Source organism: Psammomys obesus, unplaced genomic scaffold (genome assembly GCF_907164565.1).
Source record: "Psammomys obesus unplaced genomic scaffold, mPsaObe1.curated_primary_1811, whole genome shotgun sequence".
NCBI classification, from domain to species: Eukaryota; Metazoa; Chordata; class Mammalia; order Rodentia; family Muridae; genus Psammomys; species Psammomys obesus.
This window is the reverse complement of record NW_026596092.1, coordinates 951053-969759: the sequence shown is the minus strand read 5'-3', so window position 1 is coordinate 969759 and position 18707 is coordinate 951053. Positions and strand designations below refer to the sequence as shown.

Here is an 18707-nt window from a genome sequence, read left to right as displayed (position 1 = left end):
ACTGGGGCTGTGCTCCAGAGAGCCAAGGCTACACTCACACTCCAAGACTGGGTGGTACAGATCTGCTCTGCCGCATCTCCCAACCCAGGACTCTTGCTTTTAAAGCCACTGGTTTGTTAATACCTCCTCCCTGTTTCTGCTCCGAAAGTGGATGGGTCTACAGTTTAGTCTCTCCACAAATGACTTTACCAGGCTGTAAGTTCACCCAGCAAGGACTGGAAAATCCGTGGCAAAAGCTCAGTAGCCGACTTTCTGTAGCAGATTGTAAGAGCTGGGAGGAGCCCTCAGCCTAGAGACAGGGCCCTTCTTGCCAGATGACAGGCTGACTTGGTGTAGTATGCATTGGCTTGTGCCTTCAGTAGAATGAAGGTTTGGGAAGGAGGTGTGTGGTGTGCGTGCGTGTGTGCGTGCGTATGTTGTGGCCATGGACCTGGGGAACTCTGTTTCATGTCAGTTCTGCATGCTGTTTGCTGTCCTTGGCTAAGCTCCCTGCTTTCACAGCACCAAACTTAGAGCCGCCTGCATGTGCCTTTTCCTTTTTTTTCACAGTAGCTGTTGCCAGCAAGCTGCAAACTACCGTATATCACTCCAGTTTAAGAACCTAAACTTTAAAACAAATTAAACTCTTGTTGACATTGTAATAAAAATCAGAATGAAGCTGAATGGCTCAGTAAAAGTGAACTTCAATTATTTTTGTGGATTTCGGATTGTTTCCTGGGTTTCCTAGACGCCAGCGTAGAGAAGCTATTTCCTCTTGGCAGATGGCTGGAGAGAAAAAAGGGTGGAGGAATGGCTGGGGTGAGGTGGCAGGCGCTGGTGAGGCCTGGGGAGGAAGCCAGCCTCAGTCACCTGGATATTTGCTCTGGCCTGATCCACAGCACAGCGTCTGGAGTCGGAGGTGTAGGGATGGATTGAGTGAGGGTGAGGTGGAGGAGGAGTAGGAAGGAGTGGCATGTGAGTCTTTGGTGTGTTTTAACTGAAGAAAGGAGTTTTAAGTGTTTGTCAAATCCTATGTGTTAACTAAATGGCCGTGCTGGATTTAAAAAAGCTAAAGGCAGTCTGCCTGTCCTTCTTGTCCAAACCCTGGTGAATGGATACAGTAGCTCCCCCCCCCGTCTCTGTCTCTCTCTACCTCTGTCTCTCCCTCTCTGTCTCTTTCTGTGTCTCTTTGTCTCTTCATTTCTTCCTCCTATGCCTTGTCTTTAGCTCTATCCCCCTTTCTCTCCTTCTCTTATTGCCTCCTATTGCTGTCTCTCTTTTGTCTCTGTTTTCCTGTCTCTCCTTGGCTCTGCCTCTTGCCCCTTCCTTGTGTCTTTTCCTATTTCAGTCTCTCCCTCTTCAGCTCTCACATCACTTCTTTCATCATCATATTAACTGTAATATTTGATTTTTTTTTTTAGAAAAAGTATTTTTTTTTCTTGCTGAATGGAAAAAGTGCTTTCCTCAGGATTGACGGCCAGCTTTCCATCCTTCATGCTGTTTCCTGTTGTGGTCATGCAGAATTAAAGTGCTGCATAGCAGCAAGTGGATGGAGGTCAGGCGAATCATTAATTTAAAGAACATCTCTTGGGAGGTGTGGATGGGAGGAAGTTCTTACCTGAGTTCCAAGCCAGGGGTGCTGAGACCCTTGTGGTCCTTTCCCCAGCAAGCCACTTCCTGCCTTCTCCTTCTGCTTCCTGTTTCTCTGCTTTCAAGGCCAAGCTGGAAACGGGGTTCATGACTTTCAGTTCATAATGTTCCTGAGGCACCATCTAGGGGCTCAGCTCCATTGCAGCTGGTGCTCTGGGCCCAGATTGCCACTGCTCCCAAATCTAGGACTTAGGCAAGCTGAGACCTGACCACCAGTCAGTCAGGGAGCTGGCCCTGGGTCACAGGTGAGCTGACAGCCCAGTAAATATCCTGTGTTCCCATCTGGAAGGAGGTTCCAGGCCTTCCCTCGTGCTTTACTCCCCATTGGATCTGTGCAGATGTGGGTTTCTCTTTATTCAGCCTGATGGCCAGGACTTGATTCGCTCAGAGATTTCTGACAGAGCATCTAACTGTGCTTCTGTATGCAAGCAAACCTTGACTTTGTGTCCACCGTCTGTGAAGTAGGGGGCATGGAGACCGAGCAGGGAGGCCCTGAGCTCTGTAATGTGCCCCACATGCCCTGGCTTTTCCCATTTTCCCTGACTCTTTTACCTTGGTGTTCATCCCTCTCTCCCCTGTTTCCTCACAGGAGGAGTTCTCCTCACAGGCAGGAGTTCCTGTTTTCTCACCTAAGAGACTGCATTCAAAGTTTGTCTTCTCACTTGGGGGTTCCTGTCTCCCCAGTCTCCTCAGGTAGCCCTGTCTGCCTTGTCTCCGCCCCTATGTCTTCACCCAGGTCCTTGTTCTCTCACTGGGATCTTAGTCAGGAAAGCTAGGCACACACTGTGTGCGGGCTGCAGAAGCGCCTATGCTACCTAGGTCAAGGCAAACCACTCACAAAGCCCCTCAGAGTGTCTGGCCTTCAGACCAAGCCCATGTAGCCTATGAACTAAGTAAGAATTGTTGGCTGCATATTGGTCTTTATTCTGAAGATGTGTTTAAGGTTTAGGGGGGCAGAGACAGAATTAATAGTAAAAGTACAGAACACTATCCATAGCCCTTCAGGAGAAATTCCATGAATGTAGACAATACGTAGACTGCAGAGCAGCACCCGAGTAAGCGGGGAGATGCTTGAATGGATCGGTCGGGAGGCCTTACTCCATCTTTGAGTCCCAGTCTAGGGAAGAAAGCGAGTAAGATGACCTGCTGCAACCCTGACTTCACCCCTGCAGCGCTGTGCACACCTCCTCGCTGTACTATTGCCTGCATTGTGTCTCAGAGTGGCCCCCACACTGTTATTACACATAAGTTACAAAACCAAAATCCAGTATTGGCAGATACCTCAGTCGGTGCTTGTCAAGAGGGTCCCAGTTCAGCTCCCAGTGCCCATGTAGCACAAAGGCTCCCAGAGATCCTTATAAGTCCAGTGCTAGGGAGGCAGACAGACAGGTAGATGCCTGGAGCTCACTAGCCAGCCAGCCTGGTCTGCTTGCAAGTTTCCAGCCAGTAAGAGACTGTCTCAACTTAAGTCGATGGCATTCAGGAATGGCTACCATTGTAGCTCTATGGAACGCTCAGATCTCTGGCCCCTCGGGAAGCTGGGTGGATGTGGTGAAAATAGTTTAGACAAGGAGAAGTTCCACACCCCAAATCTGAACAATGTGTGACAGGGAGGACCGTACCCACTGTCCCTGTGAGTCGGGGACAAGAAGGGTATGAGACTGCAGAAAAAGCTAGGTGAGTAGGTGGGCTTCCCAGAAGACCACTGTCTCCCCCTAGGCCCCAGCTCTCTGTGGACATGGGGGTGGAGGTTTGTGATGAAGGTGGCTCTGAGGACTTGCCCCTCTTCCAGCCAGGCTGCTAAGTCTAGTCTACGAGCAGTGGAAGAGACGGTTCCTCACAGAAGGTGTGGGAGCTTTCTGGGCAAGCATGCCCTGCCATACCGCAGCCCAGGGCCTCTCCATATGTTTTCTCACTGGCCTCGGAAACCGTGCTCAGGCAAGGCTTGCCTCACAGGTGGGGCTAGAGGTGGTCTTCGGGACCCAGGGTCCTGCAGTGAGGCCTGGTGTTGGGCAGTTGCTAGTGGCGTGCGTTAGCACACAGAGTCAATTAGAGCAGGTGCACACCAGTCCTGTTGATTTGATTTAGGTCTGAGGAAGTCTCCAGTAATGTGCAATTACAAAGAACTTAATGGCCCTTTATACTGAATGCAACTTCCATGGCACCTAATATACTTTGATGAATTGCTCATTATGTGCTGTGTTGGAATAACCTCTGTAAAGATTAATAATTGGATAATCAATACAAAAATTCAATCTTGGGAATTTTTCCCTCACTCGAGGGTCAATATGTGCTCAAGATCATAGGGTCGCTTTTGCTTGCGTGTTTCTCACTCCTCCGTCCCTCTCCTTGGTTTCCAAGTTGGGAATCTCTGTTCCTGTACAGATCTCAGAATAATGGAGCAGGGACTGTGAGTGATCATGTCTGTCAGCAGTTGGTGGCTGGGCAGATTTGCTTTCAGAGTGGCTTCAGTCAGGCAGGGAGGGCCACACAAGATCCCTGAGGTGTCCTATCACAGGGGCTCTGAGAATACAGGGGACAGGCCCAGAGGATAGGCAAGTAGCCTTTTGTAGATGGTCAGAAAGGTAGAGTGTGGCAATGGGTGTCCTGGGTAAAAGGTAAACAGTGGAAGCTGCACAGGGAGAGAAGCGTCCTGCCTTCGGGTGGTAGCGGGCAGACTGAAGAGATGGGCAGGGCTGTGGCATGCCTGGCTGTGGCCCAGGAGGGGCCAGCTTTGGTAGGAGTTGGTATAGGAGTGATGCCCTGGCTAAACATTGTGATATCTGAGCTCAGACAGAAGAACTGACTTAGTGTACTCCTGGAGCCTGCAAGGGCATCAGCAGACCCACTAGTCAAGGTGAAGGAAAAACAAACCCAGGCAGGAAAGAACAGACTGGCCGAGGTCACGGCCAGAGAAGAGGAGCCCTCCTCCACGACAGGCAGCAGTGAGAGAGAAAGACAGGGAGCCTGGGGCTGCCAGGCCTCTTGGGGACATAGGTTCTCTTGGGCAGGAACTTCTGCACCCCAAGGTACAACCACAGCCATCTGGACTTTGGCTGAGACTGAACCCTGGGCCCTGGGAGGTAATGTGTAAGGCAAGATGATAGACACACAGCTGGAGGCAGTCACACACAATTAATCCCAGCACTTCGGAGGCAGAGGCATGTGGGTCTCTGTGAGTTTGCGGTCAGCCTGCTCCACACAGCGAATTCCAGCCTACCCAGTGCTATGTAATAAGAATAATGGAACTCTGTCTCCAGTTACTTTATGAAAACAGACAGTTGGGGTGGTGCCTGCCTGTAGTCTAGCACTGAAAAGGTTCAAGAAAGAGGGTTACACATCCATCCCTGGAAAAGTGGAATAAAATGACTACCAAGTCCCACTAAGTAAAGGCCCCACTCAGGTCCCTTACTGTAGACTCAGGAATGTCCCACCCACCCTGTGCCTCTTAGCTGCATGGGTTTACAGGGCTTTTGCTCAAGCGGCATGAGTTACAGTAGTAATATTGAAACAGCCCTGTAAAAGCCATATTGCTTACTGCAGACAGGAACAAAGAGCAGGATCTTCACGAGTGTCACTTGAATTCCCTTTTGAGTATCTGAGAAAGGCCCAGGCAAGCCATGGCAACTCCCACAGACTCAGAACAATCAGGCCCAGCTGCTGCCCCGAGGTGACCCAAGCTCAGCAGGTGAGCTCAAGCGGCTGCTTCAGGTGGCCCCAACGTGTGGGAGCACTACAGTCCGAATGTGTGCCACGCTTTAAAACTGTGAGGCTAGAAGGTGGCAACGCCTGCTCAGCTAGTCCTCGCAAAGGACTTTAGACCCCTGAGGAAGCAAGCGGCCTCTCCAGCCCTGCTCTCTGCTCGTGGCATTCCCCCTTGCCCTAATGCCTTCTGCTACCACATCCTGAGAATCCTTAAGGATCCCAGAACCTCAGCCAAAATATTACTTTCAGCATCATGATTTCAGTTTAAAAAATAAAATAAAAACAATTTCATGGGGCCAGAGAGAGATGGCTTAGTGGTTAGGAGCACTAGCTGCTCTTCCAATTCCCAGCACCTACAGTGATATTCACTGCTGTCTGTTACACCAGTCCCAGGGGATCTAAAGCTTTCTTCTGGCTTCTGTAGGTACTGCATGCACATGGTACAGAGACATACATGCTGGCAAAAACACTCATAAAAACAGAATAAAAATGAAGAAAAAGTGAAACAAATTCATAAGTGCTTCCTGGGATTTGGGCAATATTTGGAATATTTTGAAAGTGAGGAAACTGGAAAATGGAGGGAGTATACTTTTCCTGGAGGGTGTATACTTGGTCTCAGTTGGGTCAGCTGAGGAGAGGTGTGTTCAGGACATAAGAACAGACACAGCTTCAGGCTCTCCTGGTCTCCTCTGTGGACACTGCTGTGGATCACCAGAACCCATTAGAGTTCTGACTCTCCTCAGGCTGGTAGAAGGTGTGGATGCAACAGCGTCCTAGTCCCTCAGCCCAGGCTGTGTTCACCATGACCAACTGAGCTGCATGAGGAGAAGCGGACCCGTGGCTCTTCAGGGCTGAGGATGTCAGGCCAAGGGTGGTGACAGGTCCTAGAAGGTTATGACACTGTGCCCACATGGCCTTCACCTCATATGGGACAGGGGTCAGTTACATCAAGGGGTAGGTTGAGTGTGTGCTGCCAACCTCTGTGTGTGGGTGTGTCTATAGGTGTATCTGTCTGTCAGTCAGTCAATGTGTCTATGTGTCTGTCTGTGTGTGTCTGTGTGTGTGCCAGAAGTCATGTCTCAGGAGCCACCCACTTTGTTTTTAAGACAGAGTCTCTCAGACTTTCTAAGTAGACCACTCTGGTTAGCCAGTGGACCCCAGGGCATCCTCCTGTCTCTGACTGCTCATCTCCTCATCTCTGGGGTTCCCAGTGTACAACCTAGCATGGGTGTTTATGTGGGTTCTGGGGTTTGAACTCAAGCCCTAACATGCCCGACAATGGCTTTGCTGTCATTTCCTAATGCTCAGTGCCTTCTTGTAGAGGTGCTAATCTTCAAATGGGAGTGTTCCCAACAGGCATATGACAAGTAAGGCAGCTTCTCCACACGTCACATCAAAGACAGACACACGCCCGCCTCATCTGCCCTGCCAAATGCCAAGGTTGCTGGGTTGGTCAACATCAAAATCTGATGTCTTTCTCATAAGCAACTCTTCTCTTTCACAAAGTGCAATGATCACAAAGTGCATAGCCGACAGCATGACTGACAACCTCTTCGGTAATGTAAGGTGGAATGAAGCAGGACCCACTTCCCATAACCACAGGAAACAGGCAGGCGTGGGCCGCCTGCTTTGCCGAAGGAGCAGACCTTTTAAAATGCAGCGCCTGGCACCCCGAACCTACTGCTGCTGAGGACCCTCAGCTGGGGTCTCCCAGGCTCCGGGTGGGAACCAAGATCTGGAGTGCAATTTTTGCCTCTTGATGCTGATCGCTTGACTTTCTCATGCTCCGTGTTTGAAGCAGCAACGTGTGAATCCCACTGTTGCTTCCAATGCACTGTGAGGCAATCAGAGCCTGCTGTTGTGTTTGCACACAAGACCCTAGCCCGTGCCGAACAGGCCAGAACAATTCAAAAGCGCCAAAACGGAAACTCATGCTGCTCGCTCTTCAGCTACACTGGTTTTATTTTCACTTAAAGTTTTTGTTTCTTTTTTCCTATTCCATTAATTCTGTTGAATGGTAATTTTGTAATTTGGGGAGATAATATTTTGTATTTTCTAACAACACAAGGAAAGCCCTGGAAAAAAGAAATACTTGTTGGTGGTTTAATGATTCTGGTGAGTAATTGCTGAATGGAGTTTGGCACAGACAACATAGCAGAGCAGATGATATGGAAACATTCTCCAGTCTCATCAGCTGGATGGCCAGGCCTGTGGAATCTCCCGCCACGTGGCCAGCCCCGCTGGAGTTTCCACATGGCTGTCTGCGTGCTCGGGAGTTTTCAGGCTAAATAGGGAAGCAGGCTACCTACGGTAGGAAAATCATTCTGTCTTAATGGCTGCCAGGCCCGAGTAGCAGCAGCGCCTATCAGCGCTAGCCCCACTCCAGGCGGAGGGCCATGTTTTATTAAAACTGTGACTTGTTGTCACTCAGTCCTTCCACTGTCCCACTCTCTCCTTCCAGAAATAGCAAGCCCCGTGGCGGTGGCTTATTACGATTAAAAGATAAAAATAAGCGAAGGCTGACATAGGCACAGGACACCGAGGTAAGACGGGTGCTTACTTTTTAATGAAAGTTGAGAAGCTGTGCTATTTTTCCACTGCTTCCGAAAGCATCTTTGAGAAAACCAGAAGCGTGGACCACATTCAGGCATGCTGGAAGTGTGCATTTTCCAAGTTGAGGTGGTCGTGACACATATACTGATAGCCGGTGACCTCTGCCTGGCTCACAGACACGGCACTGGGCTGTGGAGGGGCGGGCTGCTGTCAGTGGGCAGTGATGAGCATGCAGACTGCTGGACGTGGGATGATGGCTGAGCAGAGCACGCACTAGCGAAGGAGTTCCCACTGTAGGCTCTCTAGAGCATTGATTCTCAACCGCCCTAATGCTGTGACCCTTTAATACAGTTCCTCCCGTGGTGGTGACTCCTGACAAGAAAATTATTTCGTTGCTGCTCTGTAACTGCAATTTTGCTGCTGTTATAAATTATAATGTAAATACCTGATAGGCAGGACATCTGATATGGACCCCCAAAGGAGTTTTGATCCACAGGTTGAGAACCACTGCTCTAGTTGGTTGTGCCGTCTTGAGAAATTTAGAACTTCTAGGAGCACAGCCCCGAGCCAGCCCTGGCATCTCCTCCCTCCTAGTTTCTGACCTCTGATTCTCGGGGCCTTTCTTTGTTCCTAGCTCCTACCTAGTGCAGCACCTCGTGTGAGAGCAGAGTCTGTAGAGACAGCGCATAGAAACATCAAGAACTACACACCAGCAGCTCCTGAGAACACAGATAGGCGACTACATGCATCTACCCCTGGAAATGAAAGTTAAGGCAACGGAAATGCGTGTACACTGAGAGTTTCAACCACTGTCATTACAGGCCTCTCTCGTTCCGAGAACCGTTATATTGTAAACGTTCAAAGCGACAAAGGCAAGGCACTTCTTAGAAGTTAGTTATTTAAGAACTGAATCCAGCTTTAGGTATTTCTGGTTCTACTTACCTAAATCGCTATGCTCTTCGGCTCCAAGGCTAACTTTAGCTAAAGGTTTTAGCTAAAGATGCACTTTCTGGGAAGGTTAACGAATACTTTTTGTAATTATCTTTTAGTCATTCACATGGAAGAGAATGCCCTTCCTGTTTGGTTTGACTCTTTACAAAGTTATTTTGGCTTCTCTTAAAAATAAAAATATTCTCAACGGTTTGTAGTCTGGGAGAAACATGCATTTTTTCTGTCCCTCAGGAGAAAATGGAGTCAGCGAGTATCCATTGCTTTCGTGACTTATGTTTATTTTTATACAGTGTGTCCACACAGGAAGGTCCTTGGGACCCCCACATGGTCTAGTGTGGGGCTCTGTAAGGATCTTTAAAGCTTTGCTTCCCTTCCTGCTTCTGTGGAAAAGATGAAGACACAGCTCTCAGGAAAGCCCTCTCTTCAGAAATGAAGGGTACCTTCGTGCCTGCAGGCAGCCTGTGCTGAGGGTCCTGGGTTTGTGTCATGGATTCCTGAGCCCAGAGGCACAGTTACTTTCCTTGTTGAAGCCATCATTGTTGCTGAAAAATCAGGGTGTTTGTATCACTATGTTAGCAGAGAAGAGCTTTTCGATGCCACAGCAGTGGTGTTTTGTTTTGTTTTTAGAAGTACGGCCCTTCTTGTTTACTAAACTCTTTAAACGTGGACTGAAATTGATGAACCAGAATTCTAGTGTCTAAGGTTGAAAATCAGGCATCTGAATATCACCAAAACCATTTTTACCTGTCTTTCCCAGTTCCTCATTCCCCAGGCTGAGGGCAGCCCCCTCCCTTGTGTGGTGGCATTTAACTGGTCTCTTCACATATTTGGGTCGCTGCTCATCCTCAGATAGTCCCACCAAAGAAGAGGGACAAACAGACCATGCGGGCATGTGGGTGATCAGGCAGGCAGAGGGGGCTCAGGTGTGCCAAACCTTTCCCCATTTTGCCCGGATCTCATGGCTGCACCTGACAAGAAAGAGGCTTACAAAGCTGACCTTGGTGCTGACCTGAAAACCCAGCGTGGTTGTTTGCTCTGGTAACCAGGGTACCGATGTGCTGGGGGAATCTGGAGGATAGAGTAGAACCACCCTTGGGCGGCCATTTTGAGCCCTGCGCACAGGTTTGGCCATGCAGTGTGGTTCTGCTCTGTTTTGCATCCGATTCAGCCCTTGTGACTTCCAGTCTGCTGCTGGCCGGGGCTTTTCCTCCTCCTCCTGACAGTCGGTGAATAGAAAGTTCACCAGAGAACACGAGCGCCCTTTTGACTGTCACACCCGAGGAGCACCATCGCTTCGCCCTGTAGAAACCTGGAAAACTCTTATATTCCCTCAGAGAGCCACAGCTGGTCTTCCTGTGACAGTCTGGGAGCTCTGAGTGACAGTAGCACACCCGTGGGCTGTTTCCTACCTGTCCCTACCTTCCCTCACCACTTGAGGACTAGCCAGCCCGAAGACTAGGTCATTATAACCTCAGGCTCCTGGGAGCCAGACAGATGAGCCTCCTAAACCAGTTATTCCCTACATCGTGGCTGCTCAATGACATTAGATGAGTTAGTGGGGGGGAGAGGCAAAGTACTCTTACCAGAAGCAGGCAGGCATCACCCCTGGTTTGAGACTTTCACTCAGGGACCATTTATTTTTCCATTAGCTGACTGAAGGGCATAAACAATGGGAGAGGCAGGGGCCTGCTGCCACCTTCCCTGCCATACCTCCCGCCATGGTTTTCCCAGACCCAGGGTGGGTTTTCTGATCCTTCCCACAGAAGATCACTCACGAGTCTGAGTGATGTCCCACCTCGTCTGTGGATGCTTCCGGGAAATGTGTGAAAGGATTGTGTTCACTGCAAACAATATCCTGGTATTTTCTCATGAGGCATATGGTGGATTTAAGCCATTACTTTCTTCCTGGGTTCTTTTGTACTTCTATTCTGACCACAGACATCCTGCATCTAGGTGATGCAGGACTTGAGAGCCCAGGTTTTCCTCTGGGACAGTTACTTTCTGCTTCAACTTAAAGGGGAACCGCTGCTACTCTCTGCAGAGTCCTACCACAGACCCTCAGACACATTCACTGTTAATTTACAGGACTGCTGTTAAGGTGTGTGAGGCGTGCCAGGTTGAGATCCCAAAGGGAAGGATTGAAACGTGTCATATTTTAAAATGAGGCCGGAAGCAGAGGTATTTCCACTGAGAAACGGTGCAGCCTTCTTTTAAAGCCTCACCTTAGCCTGTTCACATCCAAGAGTAAAATCCACCAGACGTAAACCTGCCACACTGCAGGAGTATGAATGCAGTTTCTGAGCGAGTATGCCAGCAGAGTTCCCCAACAACTGAACTCTCAGCATCTCAGGAGTATTCAGTCACTGGCTCTCTGCCTCATAGCAAAAGAGATATGAGCCTAGGGCTGTTTGTTCTCACAGTGTCCCGGAAAACAAGTGACAGCTCAGGCTCTATGTGGTTCTTTGATTGCTTGCCTCAATCTGCCCACCTTTTAAAAAAGACTTCAGGACAGGAGAAATGACTAAAACAAACACAACAGCCCAGCTCTTTGGATGACATCGTGAGCTGACAATGGGACATGCCTTGATGTGCAATGCTTTGTTTCATTTTAAGAGATTCAGGCAGCAGGGAAGGAAAGTAATGGTAAATAGAAGCCTTGCCTCGGAGACAGGAACTCTGTGTCGTGGGGAGCTTTGCAGGTTAAAGCACTGAGGATCGGGATGGCATGAGGGAGAGTTTAGAAGAGGGAACTGGCCAAAGGACTTCAAAACCCTGATCCCTTTGTTCCCTGTCACTTTCTCAACAGGTCCTGGGCAACCAACCTAGGCTTTTCATGAGTTCACTGGTGAAGTATATTTTTAAGATTCACGTCTAACCCTGTGGACTTTGCTGTGGGAACACAGGCAGCAGAAGGGGAAGAACCAGACCCAGCTCTGTAGGCACAGCATCATCACTGGCCGCTGGAGACAAAGGCCAACAATTCCCACTTGGCCTTCTGTGGTCTCTGTCCGTGGCAGAACTAGTTACTTCGCCATCTCCCTTATTCCCTCCTTTGATTGCTGCAAGCCCCGCCCCCCATACAGAGAGAAGCCTAGACCCCCACAAAGGGTGCATAAATGGTGGGCAAAATAATTGTTCGTTCCTTAAAGTTTGACTGAAGACCCTCAGTCGATTTTAGAAACCAAGAATTCAAAAGCCATTGGACACTGCCTAAAAGCAGTAGAGGTGGAGGTGGCAGCATGCAGCCACGAACACACGTTGGCTTGAAGTGTTCTCTGCACGGTTAGACAGAAACGCGCAAGTGACCAGACGTGTACGCTTTGGCTCTCTCGGGCACCTGAGAGTCCTGCCAGTTTTCTGAATAGATGCCAAAAAGGAAGCCAGCAGCTGTGTGAAAGTGCACTTGCCTCTCTTGGGGAGGACTTTCTGCCTTGCTGGTTATTTGCTCAGCTCGTGGATGCCGAGCCAAGAAGCCTCTGTGCAGAGTTAGGAAGAACCTTATTAAGAGGTACAGGTATTGTGAGCACAGGTGGAAGGCTGTGCCCGCACTTTGAACTCTTTAGTCTTCATACTTGAAGAAATTTGCTGACTTTCTAGTTCACTCAATTCCAGGCATGCACACCAGGGTGGGTGTGAGTGTGGGTGTGTAGATGTGACTGGTAGGGACACACGAAGCCTGTGGGCACATCCCAGGTTATCGTATCAATTCAAAGTGCCACACACATAGTTGAGAGAGAGAGAGAAAAAGCAATAGTTTCCACCTTAGGAGCATTTTAGAGAAAATCAAATATAAGGGAAAAAACCCCTTCTTACTTATTAAATTGAATTGTGGTCTAACAGTTTGCCACATCCTGTTAAGGGACATCTGACTAAGTGAGCAGAGGTTCCTCTTTCAGGCAAGTCGTAAGGGTCACATGTCACCTGTAGTTCAAAACACCTCTATAAAGAGAAGACATCGTGTCAGTGGAAAAGCTGAATAAGAAGATGGAAATTATCAGTGGAGAGAAGACACGGTGGGAACTCGTGGGTGTCATTGCCACAGCTGTATGAGAGAGAAAGCCACCCCAGAGGAACCAGCAGAGCCAGGGAAACGTGGGCTGACAGGGACCCAGAGTGATGACCTCATGGAAGAGAAAGTGGTATCAGGAAAAGAATGGGGCGGGGGGGGGGTCAAATTGTTGGGCAGCCATCTGTAAAGTACACTACCTCAGGTGTGTCCCTTACCCAGCTATGAAAGGGAAGTACAGGTGACTTTGCAGGCTGTATCACAGACATGTCTGTAGAAAAACTCCCCTCTGTTTTACAAATGGGTGTGTGGCGTATCATGATTGTAGTACTACCTACCCCAGCAGTTTGGACAGTTGTATGGAATGCCATTAGAAAGCTGGTGTCCATCTTTGATGTCCATCAGTTGCTGCCTGCCCCACTCCATCCCATGGGCAACTTTGGGGAATAAATGACATTGGAGGATGGCCGTGAATTTGGAATTTCATGATCCTAACTGGACTGGACGTTGTGAGCCTGGGAAACAGTGGATGTACTTCTAGCCACAGGCATCGGGGCAGGAAAGCTGCTCAGCCACCTGAACCCACACAGCAGGTGCTCAGGAACAGCCCTCCTAAGAACTCAGTGATAGCCCCGAACAAGATAGAGAAAGCAGAATAGACATTCGGTGGCCTACTGCTGCCTCCAGCTGGGGACCCGCATAGCTGCCGACCACTGAGTAATTTCCCATCTCTCAGGAGGGCTCTCCCCTTGAGGTTCAGGTGCCCCAGTGGGCCGCAGGGGGAAGCCCACAGCTCATGTTTCTTCCTCTTTTACCCTTAAAGCATTTTTGTGGTCTTGTCAGGCCCAGGAGTAACTAGAAGATTCTCAGCTGCTTTGCTTAATGTCTGTGAGCCGTCCCATCGCCCTTATCCCTCAGAACTCCCGTATCACGATTGCTCTTCAGAGCATCTTTTTGTGACATTGTTACCACATCTACCTTAGGCCACATGGTTACTCCTCAAACTTCCCTCTGCTGCCTCAGGCTTCTCTCTTAAATTGTCTTACATTACGCCTCAGAGCTCCGCTATATCAGCATTTCTCAGACCTGCCTTCTGTCAACATTACTCCTCGGTTCTCTCTCTCTCTTTGTGTGTGTGTGTGAGAGAGAGAGACATACGTACACATATGTGTGGGTGACATGCCTATGGCATGCAGGGAGGCTAGAAGAAGGTCTGGGTATCCCATTACATGACCTTGGGTCCCACTGAACCTGACCGTGGCTGGCAGCCAGCAAGCCCCCATGTTCCTCCTGACCCTGTACCCCATAGTGCTCACAGGTGTGCAGCCACACCTGACTTTTTAACATAGTTACTGGGGATTTGAACCCAGGTCTTCACACTTGAGTAGCTAATACTCTTGCTCACTGAGTCTTGCTCCCAGCCTCTCCCATGCTTCATTGTTACCCCTCATCCCTCCCTTGCTCGGCCTATCACCGTTACTCCCCGCCCCTCGTTTCCCGTGCCTATGCCTTAGGCTTCCCTTGTTCTCCTCAGCGTTATTCCTCATTCCTCCTCCTGTCACCGTTACTATTTGTGAAACTTCTTTTCACCATTAAGCACTGCCAGTGGGAAGACTGGTCTGTTGGTCAAGCTGCCCTACTATGGGAGTGAGCAATAAAATGCTGATTCTCTCAGTGTAGTACGCTTGAGTGGAGTCTCGCTACTTGTATAGAGTCCGGTAAAAACGTGTCTGGAGCCCGTGACATCACTTTTGCCTCTGCACGGTTTCTCATCTCCTAGTCTTGGCATTTCACACTCTACAGAATCTTTCCCAGCCCCACACGTCCACCTGCCTCTCAGACACGGTCACCAGCCCAGGGCCCCAGGTGAGAGCGCCCTAACTCCGCCCCTTCCTGAGAACCCCGTCTGGCCAGTGAGCACCCAGAGCCCTAATGCACTCAAGGCTTAAGGACAGGGCAAGACAAATGGGGGTACCGTGGCAGTCAGACACAGCGGTCAGTCCCCGGAACAGAGATGGGTGTGTCCCAGTGGAGGCTGCTGTGACTCGTGTCCACCTTCACACAGAGCCCCTTGGCACACAGCCCTGTGCTTCAAGGAGATGTCTAAGCCCTTCTAACTTGGCCCCAAGAACCCCCAGTTCCAGGCAGGCCTCTTCCCACCAAAACAAAACAAAAACCGTAAGGAAGGTCTTTCTTTGTCAACTGTTCTTTGACGTGACACTGATGAAGTATGGTGTAAATCAGGTGCCTGGTACACGAGGGCTGCACAAGAGAAGGGGGAAGAGCAATGAAATGCCTCTTATGCCAGGGTATCCCTGCCTTATGCCGGGGAGCCAGACACGAGGCTCAGCTGAGGACGTTGGCAAGCGAGCAGTGAGAAGAGCCATGAGGACTCAGGAGAGATCCAGAGGGGGTCATGTGACTGCGGCTTGGAAGGCCCTTGGTCCTCCTGGGGTCCCTGCTGCCCAAGTGCGTCTCAGAGCCGTGCAGCACCCCGCACCCACACCCTGGGATCATGGAAAATGCTGGTAGCTAAGGAGCTCCCAGGGCACACTCCAGGGACAAGTTGAGTCCTGATTGCTGGTCCCAGACCAGCCTGTGAGCACCTGGGCCTTGTTATTCCTCATTAGTGGCTGTGAAGTCACAGGGCCAGAGGGAGCGTGCCTACCTTCTGGTATTTTCCACACTAAAGGCCGAACCCTCTCCATAGTGTGCTGGGTGCTGTGGTCAAAGATCAATCCTGGATCTCCATAGAGGGGTGGAGTGGCCCTACCCACCCCAAAGGAGCTGACCAGGAAGCAGCCATAGTTCCTCTTCATTTGAAAGTGGGACTCTGGAGGAAACAGCCCCAGAAACAGCAAATGCCCCCAGGCAGGGGTGCCCTGGAGCGTCAGTGGCCCTGATGCAGGGAGGTCTCTTGCCTGGCAGCCCCTTTCAGGCAAGCCTGAGCTCTGTTTGCCGCCAAGCTTCTTCCTTCTGCTATCAGTTCTCATGACACAATTCCTGGTTCCCCCAGTTGCACTTTATTATTGTTATTCTTAAAACTATTGCTGAGGAAGGGGTGTTGAAAGGCAATTTAGGGAAGGGAGTGGTGATGAAACGCACACCCCCTGATGGCTCCAGGAAGCGTCCTCAGACAGGCTGGGGCCTCCATGAGTGAGCTCCAGGGGCTTATCTAGGTGCGGGCGGGTGCTCCAGCCCATGGGGAAGGGAAGCCCGGGTGGTTCCGTGACGTCAGCGTGGGTGCCCTGCCTTCAAACTTTGTTAGAAAAATGGGACGTGGTGACAGCCGCCCAGTGACATTTCCTATCTCAGTGTGGATCAGGTGGCTGGTCAGAGAGAGGCAGGGTGGAGAGGGAGTGATGTTGTGCTGTTTGGCCTTCCCTAGCTTCTCTCATTTCCTGTCCATCTGCCAAAAATCACACACTGATAGTGACCATCACTGGTTTGTGGGGGCCACTGTGACTTGACCCCCTTCAGAAAAACAAGTGAAGTGCCCCAAACAAAGGGAGGTCCATGGCCATAGTAGGACCTACCACCTTCCGTCTCAGCCACCAAGCACATTCCAGGAGATATTACGGTGTGTGGATGTTTTGTTTTACATACTTGGGGAACATCCTGGTGTTGACTACTGCCCTGGAGATGGTGTTCTGGAGCATCTAAGCATCACAGACTCAATATAACCCATTAGAAATGTGGTTATTGGCATTCCCTGCGATTAACTTGGAGGCTGGCAGTAAGGCACCATTTCCCTAATACTCTCTCCTCTCATTTTCTTGCAGTAAATGAAATCATACGCAACGACCTCTCCAGCACGAACCCCCACTCCTAATTCAGCACGTTGGAGCTGGCAGAAGCATGGGGAATTGGCTCAGTGCAGACAACTGGGCTTCAGCAATCTAGACTTTGATGAAATATGGACCCACATCTGGTACCACTCAGAAATCCCAACTTACCGAACACTAGGAGCTTATGTCTGAAGAAGTAGCTCTCTAACAAGGATGCAGGAGCAGAAGAGGAGCCTGCTGCATCTTCAGAAAGAAACACCATCTCAAGGAAAGAGAAGGGCTGACCAGTGAGGCCGGGGAAGACACTGGCCCACGAAAGAAGGGCCTGTGTGGCAGACTGTCCCCAAGCCTGACCCTCCTGCCTACTGGATTAAAACACTGGAAGTGCCTTATTTAGTCTGACCACCACACCAGGGCATCGTGGAAGCAAGCATTGAATTTTCTACCATGAGAGTATTTGTAGGAGCCAAAGCTTTCTATAAACACTTCGTTAGGACGCTTTATCCTTTGTATTAATTGATAGGATTCTGGCAAGCTATGGCTTCCTACTCATTTCCAACTTTTCTGGCTGTCCCACCCAATTCGCCTGCCTTATCCAGTGCATATCAGAGGTCTTCCAATCTGTCATCTCCGCTCTTTCATAATCAGCTCCCTCCTCTGTGTGACTAAACCGTAGGTTTGTTAATAATAGCATGCTGGGATTTTTGCTCTTAATCTGGCTCCGAACATAGCGCAAGGAAATCGCAAAGCACGAGACAGGGTCCTGGACAGAACAAAACCTGCCTTTTACAGGACAGTGCTTGTGTTTGCATGCATGTATATATAGGCATATATTTATGCATAGATATTCAAGAACGGAGGTGGTAATGACCAGTCCGTGCCCAGCGGGGGCTTCCATGCTAGCAATAACCAGTGTCCACCTTGAGAATGCAGCTCAGAGTCCAGACCCGACTTTCCAGCCCCTTCCATCAGGGTCTGTCACCCCTGCACAGGCAGGTGGCATTTTCTTATCTCATGCAGTTACTTGAGCACTTTAGGCTGAAGCAGAGCTGTGCTCAAATGCCCATAGGCTACCAAATGGCAAAATCTGAAAGTGGTTGTAAATAACCATTAAAAAAGGAGTGTAATCTATTTGTTCAATTATAAGATTATTATTTCACAGAAGCCTTATAGCTCTCTGCTTCATCTAAGAAAACAATTACCAAAAACAAAAACAAAAAACAAAAAACAAAAACAAAAACCAATGTCTATATGCAGTCTGTGGGTAGTGTGTTTTCAGATTAGTTACTGGTAACAGATAGGCTGGTTTTGGCTTTGTGTAATTAGCTGCTTGTTACACTTACTAGCAGTGACCTATTTTTCCTATAACCAAAAAGCATGGTTTAATTAAAACATGTTTAATGATTGTGCCTTAGGAGTTAATGCCCCCTTATGGAACATGCCTGAATTGCACCTGTGGGCGGAAGAGCTGAGTTAGTCGGAGTCATGACCAGGTGGGGGAAAAGCTCTCTCACAGGAAGATGCATCTTTGAAATGTTCGTCTGTGCGATGGTGTCTTACCTTTCCCTGACTCACAGAAAGACACAAATGTCCGAAAGCCATATTGAACGTTTTCACACGACTGTGAAGAGCTGACGCTCGCCGCCTTGTCCACACACAGCTCCTTCCTGGCTGCCGGCGGGCTGCGTTCTGCCTGCCTCTAGTATGTATCCTGTGTTAATTAGCATCATGCATGAACCATTCTTAGTAGACTGTCATATGAAAGCAAGCGTTTGATATTTGTGTTGGCTGTCTTTGTAGTTAGAAAATGGATCCAATAAAGCAGTATTTTTTCTTTTTTCTTTTTTTTGCTGGACAATCTGTGTGAGAGTGATTGTGGGTCACTCTGCTTTTCTTCTCTGTTGCCCATGAATGTGGAGATCTGTACAAGTGCTTTACAACATGGATCTGGCTGTTTCTGTGTCATCTAAACACAGGAAGAAGTATGTCTTGCCCATCCTGAGAGGAATGAGTGGATATTTGGTGTTGTTCTCAGGAACTGTAAACAGAGCACTTCAAAAATGCTCATCCTGTCT

At 49.4% G+C, this 18707-nt stretch overlaps 1 protein-coding gene across 2 annotated transcripts in view; it reads left to right on the top strand.

The window, feature by feature from the left end:
- The window catches only part of Nfatc1 (nuclear factor of activated T cells 1), a 105837-nt gene extending 87378 nt beyond the window's left edge, over positions 1-18459 (top strand). For both annotated transcript variants that reach the window (XM_055628019.1, XM_055628020.1), the window contains exon 10: positions 16627-18459. In XM_055628019.1, coding sequence (XP_055483994.1) covers positions 16627-16629 — 3 coding nt within the window. In that variant the 3' untranslated portion in view covers positions 16630-18459. The remainder of the gene's footprint in view (positions 1-16626) is intronic.
- The last annotated feature ends 248 nt before the right edge of the window (positions 18460-18707 follow it).